General features: G+C 46.6%; 1 protein-coding gene across 2 annotated transcripts in view; it reads right to left on the bottom strand.

The window, feature by feature from the left end:
* Positions 1–266: 266 nt before the first annotated feature.
* Positions 267–21,618, bottom strand: part of PTCHD4 (patched domain containing 4) — a 99,860-nt gene continuing 78,508 nt past the window's right edge. For both annotated transcript variants that reach the window (XM_054984883.1, XM_054984875.1), the window contains exon 3: positions 267–1,900. In XM_054984883.1, the coding sequence (XP_054840858.1) occupies positions 267–1,900 (1,634 nt within the window). The remainder of the gene's footprint in view (positions 1,901–21,618) is intronic.

Genomic DNA, 21,618 nt, shown 5'->3' on the forward strand with positions numbered 1-21,618 from the left:
CCAATAAACATTTCTGTTGGTGAACTTACAGGATTAAACAAAAACCACGAGGGATGTTTTTCCTCCCCATTTTCTTTTTCTCTTTTCTGATGATTATTTTAAAAAACACTTTCACCTCCACGGGTGAAAAAATACCCCTTTTCTGGAGCTTCCTTTGCCTCGTTCCCCGTGGCCAGCGCAAGCGGAGGTCTTTCTTCTACTTTCCCTGCAGCTTCAGTGCAACTTTTTTTTCCATTAAAAAAATATATGCATGTTTGCGTGCCACTTCAGACCGTGGTCACGTGATCAGGATTCTCTTGGATTTCTATGCACTCAATCTCTTCCCGCTCCTTTCGTTTGGCCCGTTTCTTTTTCTTGTGGTGCTTTTTGGAGGGTGGGAAAAATGTTAGAAAGACGGGCAAAATAACAAAACAGTGCAGAAGTGTGCAACTGCCGGTGAGCAGCAAGCATTTGAACAGTGTGAAGGTCAAGTTCGAAGGCACAAAAAGGAGGGGGACCAACCCAATAAGAAAAGAAGTAACGTTTTGCAAAATTGCCGTCCCATGTTCTTGTAGCGCGCTTTTGATGCACTGAGTCCGGGTGTGCTCAGTCGCCAGTACAAATGTGTAAAGCAGAGGTGCACAGTGATCTATGGAGAAATTCAAAGTGTAAATAAGGCACAGAATAGAAATGCAATCCATGTCGACGTTCCATAAAGTCATCAAGCCCAGGACACCCAGCTCTATGGAAGTGACAGTGAGAATCAACCAGAAGTTCCCCAGAGGATGAATAACCAGGAAGAAAGTCAGCAACAGTACAAGCAAGATGCCGAATCCTGAAATCAAAACGGGCATCGTCACTGATAGACTGTATTGGTCCATGAAAACAAAGGTCGGGTTGAACACTATGAACTTGATGCTCTGCTTCAGAGACAGGGGCCTCAGCTTCTCCAATAACTCTATGACGTCCCTCTGCGTTTTTTCACTTGTCCTGGCCACAAGATACATGCGGGAAGCAATGATGCTATTCTCGTCTCCGGCCTTGGAGAATATGATGTCGTTTTTGAAGTGCTGGAATTCTGGCTTTCTTAAAAAGGAATTTTGGAGGATGCTGAGGAAATCGCTCTTATTAGCGGCACTGATGTTGCCAGCTCTCAGAAACTGGTAATACTGTTGAAGCCAGGAGAGCGTGTTGAAGCCTTCGCTCAGTTTCTTTAAGTCGTCTTGTACAGTGCCATTCCAGTACTCCAGGGGCTCGTAGATGTAGAAGCCTATTACTGGGCTGTAGTTACTGAAGTACTTCTGCTGGATAATGGCGTAGGACACGCTTGGTGAGTCACTGGAGAGGAGGTTGATAATGTTGGCCCCGTCGCTAATCTGCAAGCAGCCCATAAACGAGAAAGAGGCATAGATAAGATACAGAATCACCACGAATGGCTTGACGTAGATGTTAGTAATCCACTCGTTGTAATGTTCCCGTAGGAAGTGTTGGATAAAATGGTTCTGGTAAGGGTCTGTCTCGTGGTGAGAAGTGTGCTGATGGCCATCGCTCATCATGGTTTGGAACCAAACAGGCTTCCTCTCCAAATATTCTGTGGAGGGGATCTTACAGCAGAAGATGCTGTGGTACCGGTTCTGCTCTAACTGCCCGGCGAAGACCAGACACGACCCAAAGAAGGAGAAGATGTAGAAGTAGTTCAGCAAGATGGAGACGCACATGTTCTGGCAGAAGATTTTGACGGCCTCGATGTTGGTGAAAGGACTGGCGCCCATGCCGAAAGCAATGAAGTACAAGGAGGTTGTCATTGTGTAGGAGACCATGACATCCGAGTAAGCCTCTGCAACCCTGTCTTTGAAGGGCAAGTTCTCTCTGGTGCGACGCCATCCTGACAGAAGTTCAAACACTCCTTTTGTCCCGTGACCTAAAATAACAACAAGGAGGAAATATATTAATTTGTTTTCATTCATCCTCAGACTTCATTCTTCCGTTAAACGTACTGTGATTATGAGGTGTCGTTAGGTACTGGTTGTAAAATGCTTACACACATTGGCTTGGATCCAACCCCTTTTTCTGCTGGCGAAAAGGCTTGGGTGTGCTTTGATCACTCCCCACCCCCAAAAGCTATGCTGGGTATCCTGGGACCTGCATGGAAAAACACCAGATGGAAGAGGGGCTGTCAGAAGGAGGGACGTTGGGCAAGATGAGTGAAAAAAGCTAGCTGGATCCAACCCATTCACTTTAATAAAACATGTGTGTTTATTCTTACCATGTGCCTGCTTACGGCAGACAATCTCCTAGGCAGGGCTTTTGTTCTGGAAAAAGAGGTGGTGGAACTCAGTGAGTTGCCCTCAGAGAAAATGGTCACATGGCTGGTGGCCCCGCCCCCTCATCTCCAGACAGAGGGGAGTTTAGATTGCCCTCCGTGGTGCTCGGCGGCGCAGAGGGCAATCTAAGATCCCCTCTGTCTGGAGATCAGGGGGCGGGGCCACCAGCCATGTGACCATTTTCAAGAGGTTCCAGAACTTTGTTCCACCACGTTCATGCTGAAAAAAACCCCTGCTCCTTGGGATTTGATCTGTTGGCTGCTGCCATTCCAGGCAGCGGAGGGAGAAAAATAAAGGGGGAAAGGGCTCCCTCCTATTTTCCAGCACGTCACTTCTGGGTACAACCCGGAAGTGATGATGGTAGCTCTAGAAGTTGCTGGAAACACTATGGTAAAGCCATAGAGTTTTACCACAGAGTTACAGTGATTCCTAGAGCCTCCTCCCATGTTCCCGTCCCAAACACTTCTGCTGGTTCAGCCTGTTAACCCTACCTATGTGTCCCTTGTTAAACGCTTGTGTAGAGACTGGTTATTTCTTCTTCCTCTTCTTCCTTTTTTTTAAAAAAAGAATGGAAACTACAATTTGGATGGGGGTAGCCCTTGCACTGGCCCCTGAGACTCCACAATCCAGTCCTAAGAATTCTTGTAAGTTGGGCTATAAATCATGACATCTGCTTCCTAAAGTTTCTGTCTGAAGACAGTACAGGATGAGATGTCAAGAGTTGTGTGGGTCACGTCTCCCCAATTTCCTTCCTTTTATTTGATAGCCACAGGAGGTATGGTTGCCAGCTCCAGTTGGGAAATCCCTGGAGATTTTGAGGGTGGAGCCTGGAGAAAGCAAGGTTTGGGGAGAGCAGGGACCTCAGCCAGGGTATAATGCCATAGAGTCCACCTTTCAAAGCAGTCATTTTCTCCAGTGAAAATGATCTCTATGGCCTGGAGTTTAGTTGTAATTCTGTGAGATCTCCAGCCATCACCTGGAGGCTGGCAACTCTAATAGGAAGGGTGGGAAGATTTGGACTGGGGCCCCCTTTACCCTTGCACTAGCTTTTGGATACGGAGTACTGAAAAAAGGTAGGCAGTGATCTACCCAAAACATGAAAGACTACTATACTCTCTCTACACAAAACCTCTTATACAAGGACACTCAAGTGAAGGGAGATGCAATGTTAGCTGGGAAGCGTAGTTTAAAAAGACCCGAAGGGGAGGTAAAATTGAAAGAGCCATCAGGGAGGTGAAGATGAAATAAACAAACCCTCTGAGGAGTAATCTCTGCCGGCTCTAGTGAGGTGAAACGGACTTGTCTTTTAAAACTTGGCTTCCTGGCTAACATTGGCCCTTTTCGCACTTACGGTTTAAACCGCCATTTATTAGCATTCGCCCCGATTGCAGCGGCTTCGGCATTGCACCTGTTCATTTCACACTGTCCACTGCAATTTCGATTTGGTGTCTGTGCTTCATTTCAAAACCTTGGTGCAATTTTGGGCTTTCAGGGCCTTGCAATTCACGTCACACTTTTTTAAAAAAAATTGAGCATGCGTAGTAACGTTGCAGTGTTGGAACCCTTCCCCCGTTTTTGCTGATTGGGCTGTCCCCTGCCCACGGGAGAGGCAATTGGTGGCAGAGTTCTGGGGGAAAACATGTACCACTTTCATTTTTTTCAATCAAGCCAGGAAAGGGTTAAAATGCTGCCGATTCATCTCCTCCCAGGAAGCGGAGGCTTGTTTCCAAAGGGCTGTGCAAAATGCTTGGGTCTTTTCCCCCTCTTTGGCAAAGTCTGAAACATGCCTGGGAGGGAGGGAAAAGCAGCCATTTAATCCTTTCCTGGCTTTTAAAGCCAGGAAGAAAGTGCAGGAACATTACAACGTTGCAACCCATTCTTGTCTTAAAAAACACTTTCCTTGCTTTTAAAGCTAGCAGGGAATTAGCAGCAAGCTTAGGAATCATTCCTGGCTTTTGAAAAAAAATAAAAGAGCATGCATACCGGGAGGAAGGAAACCAACGAAGAAGCAGCCTTATGACCCTCACCTTGCTTTACTAAAAAAAATGGTGGACAAGGAGTTCAGAGAGCTGAGGAGGGTGGGAGTGGTTAATTCTGCACAAACCAATCAGCTCCCAGGGAAAAGGAGAGGGGGGGAGAGAAGCAAAAAGGGGGCAAAAGTGTTCACATTAGCAAAATGCGGGCCAGCACCCAGTCGGCAGCGAACTTAAAAAAACATCGGGGTATGTCCGCAGGGGGAAATATCGGGTATACAGCGGACAAAAAGCGGGACTGCATCCCATGACTGCTTTTAAGTGTGAAAACCTTGCAAACTTGGGATGTGGAACAGGTACAAACGCGCTCTAAAAACCCAGTGCGAAAAGTACCATTGTGTCTCCCTTCACTTGAGCATCCTCATGTAACTCGTCTCGTGTAGAGAGAGACTCGAGTCCCGGTGTTTCTCAGAACTGTCTTACGACGCAGGCTCGGCTTCCCCTGGAAGCTGCAGAGGCTAAACATTGCCCAGTGAAACAAAACTTTCCTTCTCTTACTCATCTCCCTCCAGCATTCCTCAAAATGGGTTTTTCAAATATGGCTTCCCAGGTGGGGTTAAAATACAAACCAGTGTTTTAAGCTGGTGACAAGTATGCAGCTGGTGACCGTACTAACGATAAGGGGTTACTCCGGAGTGTTTCTCTGAAATCAGCACCTTCAAATCCATTCCTTTAAAATCAATAGATATTTTACAGGAGAAAGATTGCATCCACAGGCAGCAGAGACCTACAGAGTTCAGCTCCCCAGCTCCCTTGCCTAACTGGGGCATTGACTGTGCTTGGAGAGATGGATAAATTAACTTCTGCGTTGTCCCAGGTCGGCAGGCACAGCAAGACAGCCAGAGAACGGCAGTGAGTCAAAATGAGCTTTGCTTCCCAGTGCCAAGAGCAGATCTGAGAGAAGGAGGAGCAACCAAACAAAGTGTGTTAGTGTGTGTCTCTGAGTGTGTGTGATCTTCAATCCCTGTAGATTCTCTGTGTCTAGCAAGCCCTCTTTGATTTGCTTGTCTGATTGTGTGAAGTTATATAGCAACAATCTGTAATAGGATAATGGGAATAACAGATTGCTGCCAGTTGCCTCCTTGGTAAGCTGGAGAGTGGTAGAGGTTGGAATGCTGAGCTAGGAGTGAGGAACTCTGGGTTCAAATCCCCGGGCTGCCTTGAAGCACACTGGAGGATCTTCTTGGCCCGATCTACCTCACAGGGCTGTTGTTGGGATTAAACTGGGACAAGGCAGAACCACATATGCACTCACGCTCCTTGAAAGGGTGGGCTGAAATGGAATGGATAGGCAGTTCTCCCTCTCCACCACGCAACGCCACAAGGCAAAATGGAAGCCATCAGTTGCTTTTCCCTGTTCTTACTTATCCACTCCTGTCCAAGCCAGTGGGCACCCAGTACTACCAGGAGGGTGGCGCAGAAGCTGGTACCTGCTTGGGCTGTAGACAGGGAGGAGGCACTGCAGGCGGACAGGGAGGAGGCACTGCAGGCATATAGGGAGGAGGCACTGCAGGCGGGCAGGGAGGAGGCACTGTAGGCATATAGGGAGGAGGCACTGCAGGCGGACAGGGAGGAGGCACTGCAGGTGGACAGGTAGAAGCACTATTCTTTTCTTGTGTGTAAGGTGCCCTCAAGTCACAGCCAAGTTAAGGTGACCCCATTGAGTTTTCAAGGAAAGTGAGAAACAGAAGGGGTAGCTTGCCTCTGCATAGCAACCCTGAATCTTCTTGGTGGTCTCCCATCCAAGTACTAACCAGGACTGACCCTGCTTAGCTTCTGTGATCTAACGAGATTTTGCTAGCCTGGACTGTACCTGTTTTTAGCACAACACTGACAACTTCCTGAATCCAACCAGTTGCCGACTATCAGTTAAACATAAGAAACCAGGATGGGCAAACGTCAAGCAGAGGATACTGAGTTGCACACCTTCAAGCGCTCTGTCCATATGCTCAGGCAGCAATTTATCCTGTATTGCTACCACAACCGACATGGTCTTCAAAGGAGACCAGAAAGCCATTTTCTTCATGAAATCCTTTGCGAAGAAGTCCCAGGGTGTCTCTGCATTGCCATATTATGGAGTCTTAACAAAGAAGGCTGTTTTACCATTGGAAATAACTATGCTGGGTGACTGTGCAGAAACGGTGGTTGTGGAGAAGCAGTTGACCTTCAGTTGCCACTGTGCCCAGAGAACAAGCTCTTGAATGCTGTGCTGTGCTTACTTCTAAAATGCCTGTTTCATTGCCCTCACCCCACCCCACCCCCAAATCAGAGTGCTTGGCCAAGTTCTCTTGGAGAGGAAGGAGGCCTAAGGTCAATGGGTTCAGCCAGGGCTTTTTTTCAGTGGGAATGTGGTGGAATGGAGTTCCAGCACCTCTTGAAAACGGTCACATGGCTGGTGGCTCTGCCCCCTGATCTCCAGACAGAGGGGAGTTGAGATTGCCCTTCGCACCATGTGGCATGGAGGGCAATCTAAACTCCCCTCTGTCTCGAGATCAGGGGGTGGGGCCACCAGCCATGTGACCATTTTCGCCGAGGGCAATTTAAACTTTTAAAAACTCCCCCCTTGTTCCAGCTGACCCAGAATGACATCATTGTGCGGTCCTGGGAGCGTGCGCGCACTTTGCGCACACGCATGTGGTACCAGGGGCACTATCTCCCACCAAGAGTTGCCCCTTGTGCTGGCAACCCACTGAGTTCCACCACCTCTTTTCCCAGAAAAAAAGCCCTGGGTTCAGCTCACATTGCTTTTGCATTCCAGAAATCTGCCAAGAAATTCCAAGGAATATTCAGCTGTGCAACTTGGACACTCCCTCAGGGTCACTGAGAAACCATTCAGATCTAGGGTTGCCAGGTCCCCCTAGCTTCCTGGCAGGAGGCAGGGGACCTGGTGCTTACCTTACTACTGTTCCCATGATCCTCCTTGCATGCCAGTGTGGTGATGTCACTTCCTGGAAGTGGTGTCATCGCACAGGCGCAGGAGTGCTTTCAGGGCAGTGCGAGGATGTCATTCCCGGGAGTGCTGTCATCGTGCCACCTCTAGAGAGCGCCTGGGAAGCCCATTCCTATGCCTTCCCCCCCACTGGCCAGTTGAGTGAGGGCAGAGGGTTCTGTGCAGGGGGGTCCCCTGCCCCCCACCAGGGAAATAGGATCCCTATTCAGATCCAGTTTGGTGTAGTGGTTAAGAGCACGGGATTCTAATCTGGAGAACCGGGTTTGATTCCCCACTCCTCCACTTGAAGCCAGCTGGGTGACCTTGGGTCAGTCACAGCTCTCTCAGAGCTCTCTCAGCCCCACCCACCTCACAGCTTCTTGGGGCTCTCTCAGCCCCATCTATCTCGCAGGGTGATTGTCATAAGGATAACAATGACATACTTTGTAAACGGGTCTGAGTGGGCATTAAGTTGTCCTGAAGGGCAGTATATAAATTGAATGTTGTTGTTTTTATTGTTACTGTTATTATCCATCACTCTCTTTAAGCAGACCCTCCTAACTAGTCTAAACCTCATCACCCAGTCATAATCTCTCCTCAGCAAGAGCGTAGCTGACACCTTCCCCTCTCCCAGACTTTCAGCCCAGAGTACAAAATTAAATTTATCACATGTCCCACTTGTTGGGCCTGGAATGCTCTGGGACAGCTCTACGCTTGTCGGGCAGCTCTGATGTTATGAACCATCCCAGATACAGAAGCACAGATACTGAAGCCTGACAGGACTCAATATCTAGGCATGATTCCAAATGTTTCATCCCCGCTGTTTCCCTCTGAGAAGCCCCATTTAGCTTTCCTTTAAGTGACATGCTTTCCATTCTGTATTTCTAAGGCATTCTTCATTTCCTCACATGGAATTTTAAAAGTGCATGTATTTTTTATTGTTTGTGCATCAAAAGATCCCCATTATACATTATAGATACAAATGACATACAGTCAGTATGTCAGTCAGTCAGTTGGCAGTATAACTGCCAACTAAATTGTGCATAAAACCCGTACAGTATGCTTACACACTATGAACAAGCCAGCAGTGAAAAGCGAGCGACTGAAAACAGTATCAATGACTATAGAAAGAAATGAACTAGGGAACATTTGCTTCTCTCTCTAAAAGCGGAGGGGATCTCAGCACTTGGTCTGAAATCACCTCCAAAATCTCTGGCACAGAGACTGTGACCTGATTTAAGGCGAAAGCACTTTCCCATGGGCCTTGGCACTCACAAAGGGCCTCATTTAAATTGGGCTGTTCCCAATGCAAAACGGCAATGCTGGCTTAATTAGCCAGCCATACTCAGCCTAAGCTATGGACCTCTGGCATGCTAAATAAGCACATAGAGCTGCTTTGCATGGGTAGCAGCCCAGTTTAAACTTGACACTGTGCCAGTGCAGTCCAGTACATAAATAGGGTTGCCATCTGCCCACCCTCAGTGGGCATTTGCCTGCCAATCTACTCACCCGCTGTTACTGATTGTCACATTAAGAGAAAATGTGCTTGTAGGAATTCTGTCCAAAGAAATAACAAGAAACATTCTAGGAACACCCCCTCCCAATCTCTATGTTCTTTAACATAGAGATGTGGGGGATTCCTAAAGCACTATCTGGAAGTGATGTCACTTCCAGGTTTGGACTAGGTTTCCCAGGTGCCAGCAGGCAAACTTCCGGGGACTTGCCTCCTCGTCCGCCGATCGGCCAGTGCTACAGGCAAGCATCTCAGGAGCGCCCACCACGCGCGCACTCCCACCCGGTGCAGCGACATCACTTCCGTAAGTGACATCATCGCACCGGCCGATTTGAGATAGAATTATTATTATGCTGAATTCAAATTTCCATATGAAAGGGGGGGGGCTATCTGGAGATGGGGCAAAAGGACCCCCAAAATCCCCAGTCTTACCTTTCCCCACATGTTTACTGCTGTTTGCAAGCTGGACTGGATGTTGATTTAGTGCCCTTCAGAAAAGAAAATGGCTCCCTTTGTTATAGTAAATCTGCTATGCAGCCAATCAGAGTCGGCTTGGGGATGATGTCACTGGGGGGAAATTAAGTGATCTACGTTGCCTGCCAGCCTCATTTGCCTTTGGTGACGTTGTCATCCAGCCAAATCTGATTAGCTAAGTGGTGACCTCACTGCTTCTAGGAAGGAGGCCAATTAAAAAAAAAACTGACATTGAAGCAGGAATCAACCGGGGCTGCAAACAACCTTAAACAAGTACCAAGAAGCACAGCATGGAAGGAGCTTTGCAGTTGAACCTGCTGATGTGGGGAGGGCGGAGTATAAATCCGCCCTGAGCCTGCGAAAGCGGGGAGGGCGGAATATAAATGTAAGAAATTAAATTAAATCCAATAAATTAAATTTAAAATTAAATTAAATTGAAGTATGTGTGCTGGTCAGGAGCCTACTCAGCTGTGTTACTCTCTATTGTCACACCTTTCAGTTAGTGACCAAGCTGATCACATTATGACATGGGGTTGCCAACCTCCAGGTGGGATCCTGGAATTACAGCTGATCTCCAGACTACAGATACTTGTTTCCCTGGAGAAAATGGCTGCATCGGATGGTGGACTCAATGCCATTATACCCTAATAAGGTCCTTCCTCTCTCCCCAAACCTCTCCTTGCCAGGTTCTACCCCCAATCTCCAAGTATTTCCCAACCTGGAGTTGGCAACCCTGTTATAATGTGTGTTGTGAGAGGCCAGTGAAACAATGTTAACAAATAACTGCTGGATTATATACTGCTATTACCAAGGAAACCTGGGGACGGTAGAACAGGAATCTACGGTAATTTCTTCTACTTCCCCTCCATCCCTTCCCCCAGAGTGATTCACTCCAACGCCTCATTTCACAATAAAAGGAATAAGTTTATCTTCTCTTCCTTACAAGGGTCTATTTCTTGGTGGTTTAGTAGATAAGGCAAAGAATGTAACAAGTTATTGGTTATTTATGGCAATTGATAAACTCTACTTTAGAACAGTTACAATTTCACACACCAACAACTGACAACATACTGAAATACAGTTAGCTTGTCTCTTGGGATATTTCCATCAATCCCCTTACAAATCACTAACCCACTATTTCCCTAAGAGCCAAACTACAAGAGACGCCTGACACTAGTTGGACACTTGTCAGCTTCCCTCAAGTTTTGATGGGAAATGTAGGCATCCTAGTCTTGCAGCTTGGCTCTCCGACTGCTGTCCAATGGACTTTCCAACTGTCACTTGTCCAACATTCTGCCAAGCTGCCTACATTTCCCATCAAAACTTGAGGGAAGCGGACACGTCTCCAACCTGTGTCAGGCGTCACTTGTAGTTTGGCTGTAAGTTAACACAGCATACCTGCTCTATTCCTGCCTCCTTTGGCCCTTGAGCTATATGTACATTTACTATATATATATGTCTGAGTTTTCCTTCACTGGGCAATGCCTAAATATCGAACTAACCTTCTGGTAGTTTTCTCTGGGTCTCTGTCACTCCCCCAAGACCTGTGTGAGGCAAAAAGCCACGTTCCCTCCTAACTAACTATCTTTGTCTCTCAGCTAATGCTACTCTTTGCACACACTCCTTGTAGGCCGAGATTTGCTGTGACGCCTGGAGGGTGGAACTAGAGGCTGCGCGTCACAGGAGGTTACACGAATGCTTCTGTACAGTTTTGTGCATATCTTGGGTTATATTCCATGGATGTGTTCCATGACTGTGGATGCTTTCTCATAATGCAAGATGCACTGCTATGACGCAAGAGGCCACAATGGCCTGTGGGCAAGGCCCTTGTGTCAGAGGAAAGCACCACTATAAGCAGAACAGATCCATGTGGGGTAATAATAATAACTGTGTTTATATATTGCTCTTCCAGAGAGATTAGTGCCGCACTCAGAGTGGTGAAAAAAATCAGGGTTATCATTTATCCCCGCAATACAGCTTGGGAGCTGGGCTGAGAGGAATGGCTTGAGCTCATGGCACAAGCCCCAGAGCTCAGAGCAGGAGTGGGATTCGAACCAGCAGAGTGACCAGCCATTTAACCACTATGCTACAGCAGCTCCAGCCCTCTGTCTCAGAAGCGCAATCGGGAGGCCTGTACCACATTCTTGGAATGTTGCGATGAGCTGCCTTAAAGTCTCCTTGCCCAGCAGGTCCACCTAAACTGGAGGTCAAAAGGACCCAGGTGCCTACATGCCACACTAGACCTTCCCACTATCCAATGTCATGGATACTGTCAGGAAGAGTGTGCCAGGCAAAAACCTCTTACAATGTGCTAAAGCCAGTTTGTTGTAGTGGTTAGGAGAGGCAGGACTCTAATCTGGAGAACTGGGTTTGATTTCCCACTCTTCCGCTTGAAGCCAGCTGGGTGAGCTTGGGTCAGTTGCAGCTCTCTCAGAGTTCTCTCAACCCCACACACATCACAGAGTGCTTGTTTTGAGAATAATAGTAACACACTTTGAAAACTGCTCTGAGTGGGTGTTGAGTTGTCCTGAAGGGCGGTATATAAATTGAATGTTATGTGATGATTAAAGGCTGCTGCTCTTACACTCTGACCTGAGTAAACATTTGGGAGGAGGCAGGAGGGTCATTTTAACCCCTATGGACTTTTTAAGCAAAGTCATGTGGTGAAGGCCCCTGCCTTTCACCCTGCCTTTGCCCAGGTTTCTGCCCTCTCCATCTGCACGTTCTCTTATTAAGCATACGTGCAACTCGCCCACTGAAGTCAGAGGAACTTAGATGCAATTCTATGCATGCTCAGGAGGAACCAAGATTAAATTCAGTGGAACTTATTTCTGAGTAAACATGCGTAGGACAATGCTGTTAAAATTAGATAAGGCTGGATTCGGTTTCGTTTTCTCAGCCATGCCGGACGCTCCTCTCGGCTGGTCCGGGAGGAAACGACCGGGCACCCTGACCGGGCGGCTGATCTGCAAGGATTAGCCCCCAGGACTCCCAGGGAGGGAGCCAGGGTCCGGGACGCGGCGGGAAGAACTCCCCGAAACCAATGCGGGGAGGGAATTGCCCGTTTGTCCCTATGGAGGCCGGCAGATGTGCGCGGCGCCTCGAGTGCCGCCGGGCAACGAGAAACGGCAAGTAAAAGAAACAGGCGGAAGCCTGTAAACAAGCGAATCCCTTCTGTTTTACAAGCGTTTGTGAAGGAGAGGTTGATCTGAAGAAGACTCGTTCTTCCCCTTCGTGGAGTTCCAGAATTTTGTTGGCGCCCCCCCCCCCCCCAAAATGGCAGCAAAGAAGCAAAGTCCCGCTCTCGGTAAGTCAATCTCGGCCACCTTGCAGAAAGGGGAGTCGCTCGAAGAATTGGTGCGCAGGGCGGTGGTGGAAGCCATAAAACCCTTTGTTGACAAGCTGAACGAAACTGATCAAAGGGTGGGCTTAATTGAAAGCGAGGTGAAAACCATTAAGGCAGCAGCGGGGGGGGCAGAAAAGTCTGCTCTGGAAAGTGCGTCACTTGTGAAGGCTACAAAAAAGGAGCTGAAGTTGGTAGAGAACCAACTGATCGGGCTACAAGTGGAACGAACGCAGACAATTTTGCGTCTCCAAAACGTAAAAGAGGAGGAAAATGAGGATCTGTGGGATTTGGTCTCGGAATTACTGGCGACACCCGCGAGGACGACTAAAGAAGAGGTTAAAAGCGCCATTTTGGAGGTCCGTCGGGCTTCTTCAAAATATGCAACAAAGCGACAGTTGCCTCGTGAGATCATTATTGACTTTTCAACTAAAAAGATTCGGGACACCATCCTATATAACTCATACAATGCGGATTTGGACTTTATGGGTTTGAAAGTCAAGATTTTGAAGGACGTTCCATTTCTAGTCCGGAAACGGCGTTTTAAATATAAAAAGTTTGCAGCTCTTCTGAGGGACCATGGAATAAAGTACAAATGGTTATTCCCGGAAGGAATATGGTTCAGATATAAAGATCAGGCCTATAAGATATTATCAGAAGATCAACTAAAGGATTTTGAGAATAAAAACCCAGAACTCTGCTGCACCAAGAACGAAGAAAAGGAGGAGCCGGAGGGGGGGGGGGAGGAGGAGAGCATTGCAACAGCAGTTGCACAGAGAGAATTGCGTCCGGGACCCAGAAGGGGGAGGAAAGTTTAATCAGAATTTGAAATGTTTATTCTCTGTATGATTAACCACTCCATCATTATTCTATGGAGCTATTTTTGTATTATGACAGTATGAAGGGAAACATTGAAGTGTAGTGTTTAGTGTTTGTAGTTCATTCCCCCCCCTTTTTCTTTTTCCACTCCCCTTTGTCCCTTCCCTCTTCCCTTTCCTTGTGATAGTCTGGTGTAGTGTTTTGTAGTTATGAAAAATAAAAAAATTTAAAAATAAAAAAAAAAATTAGATAAGGCTGGTCAGAATCATAGCCACCGTTTTCTGAGATAACAAAGCAGCCTTTGAGACTTAGCCTTCTCTTGGACGTCTCTTGGATACCTCTCATTAATGGAAGTCGGATCTTTAAAGTGGTGCCTGCTGTGTGTGTCTTTCTTTTAGAAGTTTGTGAGGCAGAACTACTCTCTTCTGTCTCAACAGTTCTCATAAAAACAGCTAATTTAAAAGGCCAACTTTTACCGCAGAAGCGTTAAAAGAAGCGCAGTAACACATCCAGCAGAATTGCACATCTGTAGTGAAAGAGACCTCTGGGGAAATCAGCAGCTCTGTTTCAGGTCCCTCATGTTGTTTGAGTTTAGCAATCCAGGCAGTCAATGACAAGAAATACCCAGAAGCCACCTGTGAGAAACGCCACCGACAAAGTAACTTCATGGGGTCTAAACGGCCGTCCCATGGCCTTAGCAATACCCAGGCTGGACTCAGCCTGAGAACTGGCGGATTGCTCTGTGCTCTTCATGCCACACAAGTGAGGTGCCCGGCCTGTGCTGGAATCCCATGGGAACCTGTAGAAGGCAGAGCTTGTGCAGAGAAGAATGCTGCACGTGAGGTAAAATCATTCCCTGATGTGACCTTATCGCACTGCACGATGCTCTAGGAATCTACTGATCTCTAGGTTAAAAACCATGGAGATCGGGGAACTTCCTAGAATGACATGCAATGCAGTGACATCACTACGGGGTCTACACCTGGAAGTGGTGTTATCACATCACACAATGTTCTTTCCCCACTCTTCATTCTCCTGCTGCTCCGATCACTGAGCTTTCCTATCATCGGCAGGCATGTGGTAACCCAGCAAGGAAGAGAGTAAGGAAACCTGCAAGAGCTTGGCTGGAGTGCAGGAAGGAGCTGCCTGCTCCCTCTCACAAGAATGGCTCAACCTCAGATGGGATGGAACTCTAATGTAGGGTTATCTACCACAAGGTAGGGCCTGGAGTTCTCCTGGAATTACAACTTATCTCCAGACTACAGAGTCTGCACAGTTGAAACCACTGCGAACGAGATGAAAGCGTGGAAAGAGCGATGTTTTCCGTGAATGAGAAATCAGCCATGGACGCTCAAGTGAAGGGACACATTGTTAGCCGGGAAGCATAGTTTGAATTTCACCTCTCTCTATAGAGCCTGCAAAGATCACTCCTCAGAGGGTTTATTAATTTTACCTCTCTACAGAGCCAAGCAAAGATCCTTCTCAGAGGGTTTGTTAATAATTGACAGAACCTTTGGGGAGGCAAAGAGGAAATTAACAAACTCTGAGGGGTGATCTTTGCTGGCTCTGTAAAGAGAGGTGAAATTCAAACTATGCTTCCTGGCTAACATTGCATCTCCCTTCACTTGAGTGTCCTTGTGTAATTCATCTTGTGTAGTTTAGCTCTCTGTCATCTGCAAATCAGTTATAATTCTGGGAGAAATCCAGGCTCCACCGGGAGGTTGCCAACCAAAGACGGGGGGCCAGTGAGGCTGAGTTGGCACTGGAGAAGGCTGCTGGCTGCTACCAAGAAGCAAAGTATCCCAGGACAGATGGGGGAGTTAGGCTGGTGGTGGGGGTGGACTCTGCAAACTTACAACTGAGGAACATGTCCTCCAGAGGGCCAGCCAACCCGGGAATTTTTCCAGTGACTTCAGCCAGTCTGGCCCTGGTGGGTGTTGGCAACGATGCCCTGCTTCAGCCCAGCGTGTGCTCTAGAGAAGGCAACACCGTTCAGCTGCAACCCCGGGGCTTGTGAAGAGAAAGTGGTGGAGACACTGGGACAGCAAAGGATTTCTTCTAATTAAGATCACTGCAAATGAAAATGACTGTAATAACGAAGATGAATGGCCATCATAATGAATGAAACAAAAGTGAAGATTTTTCAAATGAAAACAAAAACAATTTATTTTTGCATTGCTAATCACTGCTTGGGCGGATGCAATCAAACAACCAAACACTCGTCTCCGCATTCCTTTGGGACAAGCTCGCCATGGCGACATGAGAGGAACTGGCTATTCGCTGGAAACTGCGGAGGGGATTTTAGCCCTGAAAGTGCCCCCAAAGCCCAGGCCAAATTATTCATAAGGCTGACTAGGTCGAAGCGTAGGGGCCTCACAGGGACTAGGGGCCCGTCAATTTTTTTTTGCTGAGGCACATTCCCATATAAATTACAATTAATTGATTCTCTTATATAACCTCTGTTAATAAGATAACTAACTGCTTCCTTATTGAAGTGAAACAAATGGTCTCTTATATTAAAACAATTACCTATAAATGATATATATTTTAATAAATAATAAAAAAATGTTATTCACTTCAAAATATTGCCGTATTGAACAATCATACCCCCAAAATGTACTTTCCTGAAGAGTTCTACTCGCGCAATAAAAATATTTTTTAAAAATGTGAATAGAATTACTTCAGGAAACCCTTAAAAGGGATATAGGGCTATGTACTGCAGTCTAGTACCTTCCATACCAGCGTCAGGCTGCCAGCTGTAGTGGGGTGAAAGACTGAAGTGCTGGAGGGGGCCTGAAATACCTGAAAGCCTCGGGGCCTGGCCGTGGGTTAATACGGCCCCGCACAACACAGCCTGGCACCAGTAGTGCTGCCACGAGACCAGGGCCGATTCCAGACGGCCCTCCCCATCGCGAAACGTCGCGCGTCGTCGCACAGAAAACGCGAAATATCGCGTTTTCTCACGCGAGTTTTGCGCGACGTCGCACAAAACTCGCGCGAGAAAACACGATATTTCGCATTTTCTGCGCGACGACGCACGACGTTTCGCGATGGGGAGGGCCGTCTGGAATCGGCCCAGGGCTTTTTTTCAGATGGAACGCGGTGGAATGGAGTTCCGGAACCTCTGGAAAATGGTCACATGGCTGGTGGCCCCGCCCCCTGATCTCCAGACAGAGGGGAGTTGAGATTGCCCTCCGAGGGCAATCTCAACTCCCCTCTGTCTGCAGATCAGGGGGCGGGGCCACCAGCCATGTGACCATTTTCTCTGAGGGCAACCCACTGAGTTCCACCACTTCTTTTCCCAGGAAAAAAAGCCCTGCACGAGACGTTCTGCCCTGAAGTACACTGCTGAGAAAGAGGGAGGCCAGCCAGGAGGTTCGACTTGTGGCATTGTGCCAGGGAGCCTCCAAACCCTTAGAAAACTTCACCGCAAGGATCCAAAGTCTGCTCTGGGATACATTTAGGATTAAGTAGCAAAAGAGCACTGCTTGGGTTGTATTTATAATAACTAGAAATAGAACTGCGCCTGAGAAATTATCACACAGCGACAGGGAGGATCTCCTCCAGGGGCATCCCCAAGTGGCATGTGGGGGTGCCAAGCAAGGGCATCAAGCCATTCTGTAGGATTACCAACCTCCAGGTGGAGCCTGCAGATCTCCCTGAAGTACAACAGCCTGCAGAGCTCTGCTCCCTTGGAGGAAAATCACAGGTTTGAAGGGTGTACTCTATGGCATCATATCCCTGCCTAGCTCCCTTCTCGAACTCGGCCTTCCCCAGACTCCACCCCTAAATCTCCAGGAATGTCCCTGCCTGGAGTTGGCAATCCTCCTTGACTGTTTCTGGCCTGTGTTAGCTTCCACGTCAGTGACGGTTTGCTCCTCCACACCCTTCGGTCAGCAAAATTTATCAGCTTATTAATGCTTCATTAATATGCATGAAGCCTGACGATTATTGGAGGGCCCCATAAGGGGATAATGAAAGCTCTTGGCTCACACTCCAGAGATATCAAACAGCTCATGAAAAATGCTTCTGTTACCACCCAGATCCCTCATTAATGTATCCAGAAAACCATGTTTCATCCTGGCTAACTGTTTGGCCTTTATTCGTACATATTACACAAACGCACAGAGAGACCCTTTTTAAAGGAACGAGAAGAGCACGGCATTGTGAGAAGTGGGATGGGGGGTGTCAGGACGACCTTTGAAACAGATATTACTATTTTGAGATATTTTCAGCATCACAACAAAGGATACCGGCCGACAAATATTGTTACTGGTCCACGCAGATCTGTATTTGGGCACACTCAAAAGGGAAGGGGCGAGAGTACAAACTCTGGATTGGATTATTTCAGTATTTCATTGGATCAACCAATATCTGCACTCAGTCTTGTTGAAGCCCCTTCCTTCTTACAGCCCCCACACCACATAGAGGTCCCATAGCTTTTTGTTCCTTCCTTAAACAACAGTGGAAAAAAATAGTTGGATCCAGCCCTCTCTTTTTCTCTCTCTTTACCTGGGCTTTTTTCACACTACTAACCTGCTTCCGTAACGATGCGAAACATCACGCAAAAAACGCGGAAGATATCTTCCGCGTTTTTTGCGTGATGTTTCGCATCTTTATGGAAGCAGGTTAGTAGTGTGAAAACGGCCCTGGAGGTGACTTTGGCTGCACCCACACATCATCGTCAATATAATCCTAAATGATATTTTATATATTTGGAACTGGAATTGGTATTTTGTATATTTGGAAATATATTTATTTCCAATTGAAAATTATTGTTATAACAACAGCATAATATCCAATGATGTGGGGATGCAGAATCTGGCCATTTTCACATGCCCTTAAAGGGACGGTTTGCAAAACGTTGGTAGGCCATTTGGGTCCTGTTTTTTTGGTGCCTTTTATGTTATTATTATGCTTTGTTATTGTTCTTCTTAGATGATAATGATGATGATGATGTGTATACTGCAAAGGTCTTATCTGATAGATTCTCCACATCAAAATTCGTACTGATTGAGCAAATATTAATTTTATAACAAATAACATTTACAAGCATAATAATGATAGGCCATGGAAAAACAGACCCTCCTTATATACACAGAATAACCAAAGCTCTTGCACACTGATCTTTGATATTTTGGTTGGTCCTAATAAAAGGTCAAACGAGGCTTTTGTTTTTGGCTTTTTCTGCGGACCAACATGGCTACTGCACAGCCATTCATTTGGCTGTACAACACCAGGTCAACGTACATTACGCTTTCCCCAGGTCCATCCCTGGGTCGAGCGGATAGATGTGGTCTGGTGTTGCACTCTCCAGGCACACATGCAGTCAATTCTCTCTGGACCATTTTCCTGACTTGAAACAGCCCAAAAAAGCACTGTGTGCCATGTTGGGAAATCTTGCAAGTAATCGATGTATTGTCGAAGGCTTTCACAGCCGGAGAACGATGGTTGTTGTGGGTTTTCCGGGCTGTATAGCTGTGGTCTTGGCATTGTAGTTCCTGACGTTTCGCCAGCAGCTGTGACTGACATCTTCAGAGGTGTAGCACCAAAAGACAGAGATCTCTCAGTGTCACAGTGTGGAAAAGATGTTGGCAGGTAATTTATATCTACTCAGGAAGGTGGGGTTGGGCTGAGTCATCCTGTAAGAGATGCCAACATCTTTTCCACACTTTTCTCAGTGTCCACACTGTGACACTGAGAGATCTCTGTCTTTTGGTGCTACACCTCTGAAGATGCCAGCCACAGCTGCTGGCGAAACGTCGGGAACTACAATGCCAAGACCACGGCTATACAGCCCAGAAAACCCACAACAACCATTGCAAGTAACCCATCAGTACATGTTAAGTTCTCCCAGGGAGTAAATCCATCTGCCTGTCTATCTATTTATATTCCACCTTTGTCATTGATATTCAAGGTGGATTACAAACACCTTGGAAATCTAGCTGATCTTTAAGGTGCTATTGGACCTAGATCTTGCTATATGATATCCGTCTCTCAACACATACAAGTCACTGGTTCGACTAGCTTACTGGAGACTTTTTGCGTTTCCAAAAGCTTTTATCAAAATGTTCTTTCCCTCCATCAAGAAAACACAGGCTCCTATAGCAAAACATTTTGACCAAGTTTGGTTGTCTGACACCTTCATGCCGTATTAAGGGGGTCTGTCTTGAGGACTGGATAAGCGGGAAAGAAGGGAGAGAAAACCCTCTGCCAAAATCCAGGGAACATCCTTGGATTGAGACTTCTCCTAACTTGTCAAGAGTTCTTCCAGTGGAACTCAAGATATGAACGGAGGGAGATGGCGCTACACAGATGGTCCGGATCGATCACACACAAAAAGTTGCGATGGCACTTTTCATTTATGTAGCATTTTTGCCAAGAAATCCCAGTGTGCCTTATTGGATAAAGTGTGCTGGGCTCAGTAAAATAAAATAATTTGAAAACTTGACATGGCAGATGCTGGAAATATTGAAAGCTCTCATATTGCTGAGAAGGTTCGCTTCTCGGCAGGCCAACAAAATTTATATAGCATGGATGAATTTTTTACATTGCATTGTTCTATTTTGTTTTAAGGAGCTTTTCAGACCAGTTTTATAGAATTGCGGAGCAGGGGAGTGCAGAAAGCAACTTTATACCTTTTATCATGTGACTCACAACGCAATTCTAAAAACAACTTTCCTGAGAGAGTAGGATTCTGAGTAGACCTGCTCTACATTTCTATCTGACTATGAATCTCTCTACACGAGACATCTGACATGTGAAAAAACACGTGTTGGGAGATGCAATGTTAGCCGGGACGGTAATTTAAAAAGACAGAGCTGGCGGCAGGGCAAAGGCTTTGCTATACACTGGAGCTGTGTGAAGGGGCTTTGAAATGCCAGAGGGGAAACTTCAGCCCATTATAACCTCTCCAGGTCCAAGCCCGGCTCTGGAAGGCCGCTCCAGCCCATTTCCATTCCTAGATGTCCTCTGATTGCGATCCCAAGCAGTTTTAGACTGGAGAGGTGAAATTGACAGAGCCTTTGGAGAGACAAAGATGAAATTAACAAATCCTCTGAGGAGCGATCTGTGCTGGCTCTGTGTTTTTAAACTATGCTTCTCGGCTAACGCTGCATCTCCCTATACTTGATGAACACACGCCGAGGCATTTCGTGTAGAGAGACTCTACATCTCTGATCCCTAAAATGGATACTCTGTCACTCTTAGGTGTAAATTTTTTAAATAATAAGGAACGGCTCAAAGAAACTGCATTTTTCGGTAGAAATTGTCAGGAAACTTACATAGTTTCCGTACAGTGGAACATTTTCATACAGTGGAACATTTATTTATGTCATTTATGTCAGGAAACTTACTGACTATCCAGACAATCAAATTAAAAGGCATGGTGAAGTATTGTTGTTATTATTAGCATTATCGTCTTTGCCACTTTGGCGCCCATAATCTTCTGAAGATCTATTCTCCTGTGTAGTGTGTGGAACAACTGCTGATTAACAGGGAATAAAAACCACTGAGCCGGCCTAGAACACCAGCACAATGTTTGCGAAGTGCCAAGGAGCAAGTCATTAACTCCAATAAGATCTACTCTGCAAGCATTCTCTCCGCTTGGCACAGGCAAGATGAGGAAGATGGGTTTCATTAGTCACAGTCGCAGTGGGCCAGTCTGTCATATGGTGTTGCCAACATGCCAATGGACCCAGTTCAGAAAAGTCATTATGGATCTTCTTTCTACCCATCCTTGCTCACTCCACCTCTGCTTAGTAGGACAGAAGGGAAGAAAGATTCCCTAAGCTACAGCAAATATTAGAATTCATCTGTATATCTTCCCTCTATCCCTTTTTCATAAACTAGTAATGGTCTCCTTAAGTTGCGGGGGCGGGATGTTACTGAATATTTCAATTATCCTTTAGAAAGATGTGTGTGTTTTGGGCCATCAAGTCGCCTCTGATCTATGGCTACCCTATGAATGAAAGACCTCCAAAATTTCCTGTCCTTAACAGACTTGCTCAGATCCTACAAACTGGAGGATGTGGAAACATGGAGTGTATTGAGGATCACATACAGCCAATTTTGGTGTGTGTGTGTGTGTGGGGGGGAGAATCTTCTTACCAATGCAGTAGGTGTCAGATGCACCCTGCTTATCTGCCCGGTGTGCCTATTATTCTCTGTTTGGGGCCTCTGAGAATGTGTAAAGAACTATCTGT

This window comes from Eublepharis macularius, chromosome 1, assembly GCF_028583425.1.
Source record: "Eublepharis macularius isolate TG4126 chromosome 1, MPM_Emac_v1.0, whole genome shotgun sequence".
In the NCBI taxonomy this organism is placed as follows: domain Eukaryota; kingdom Metazoa; phylum Chordata; class Lepidosauria; order Squamata; family Eublepharidae; genus Eublepharis; species Eublepharis macularius.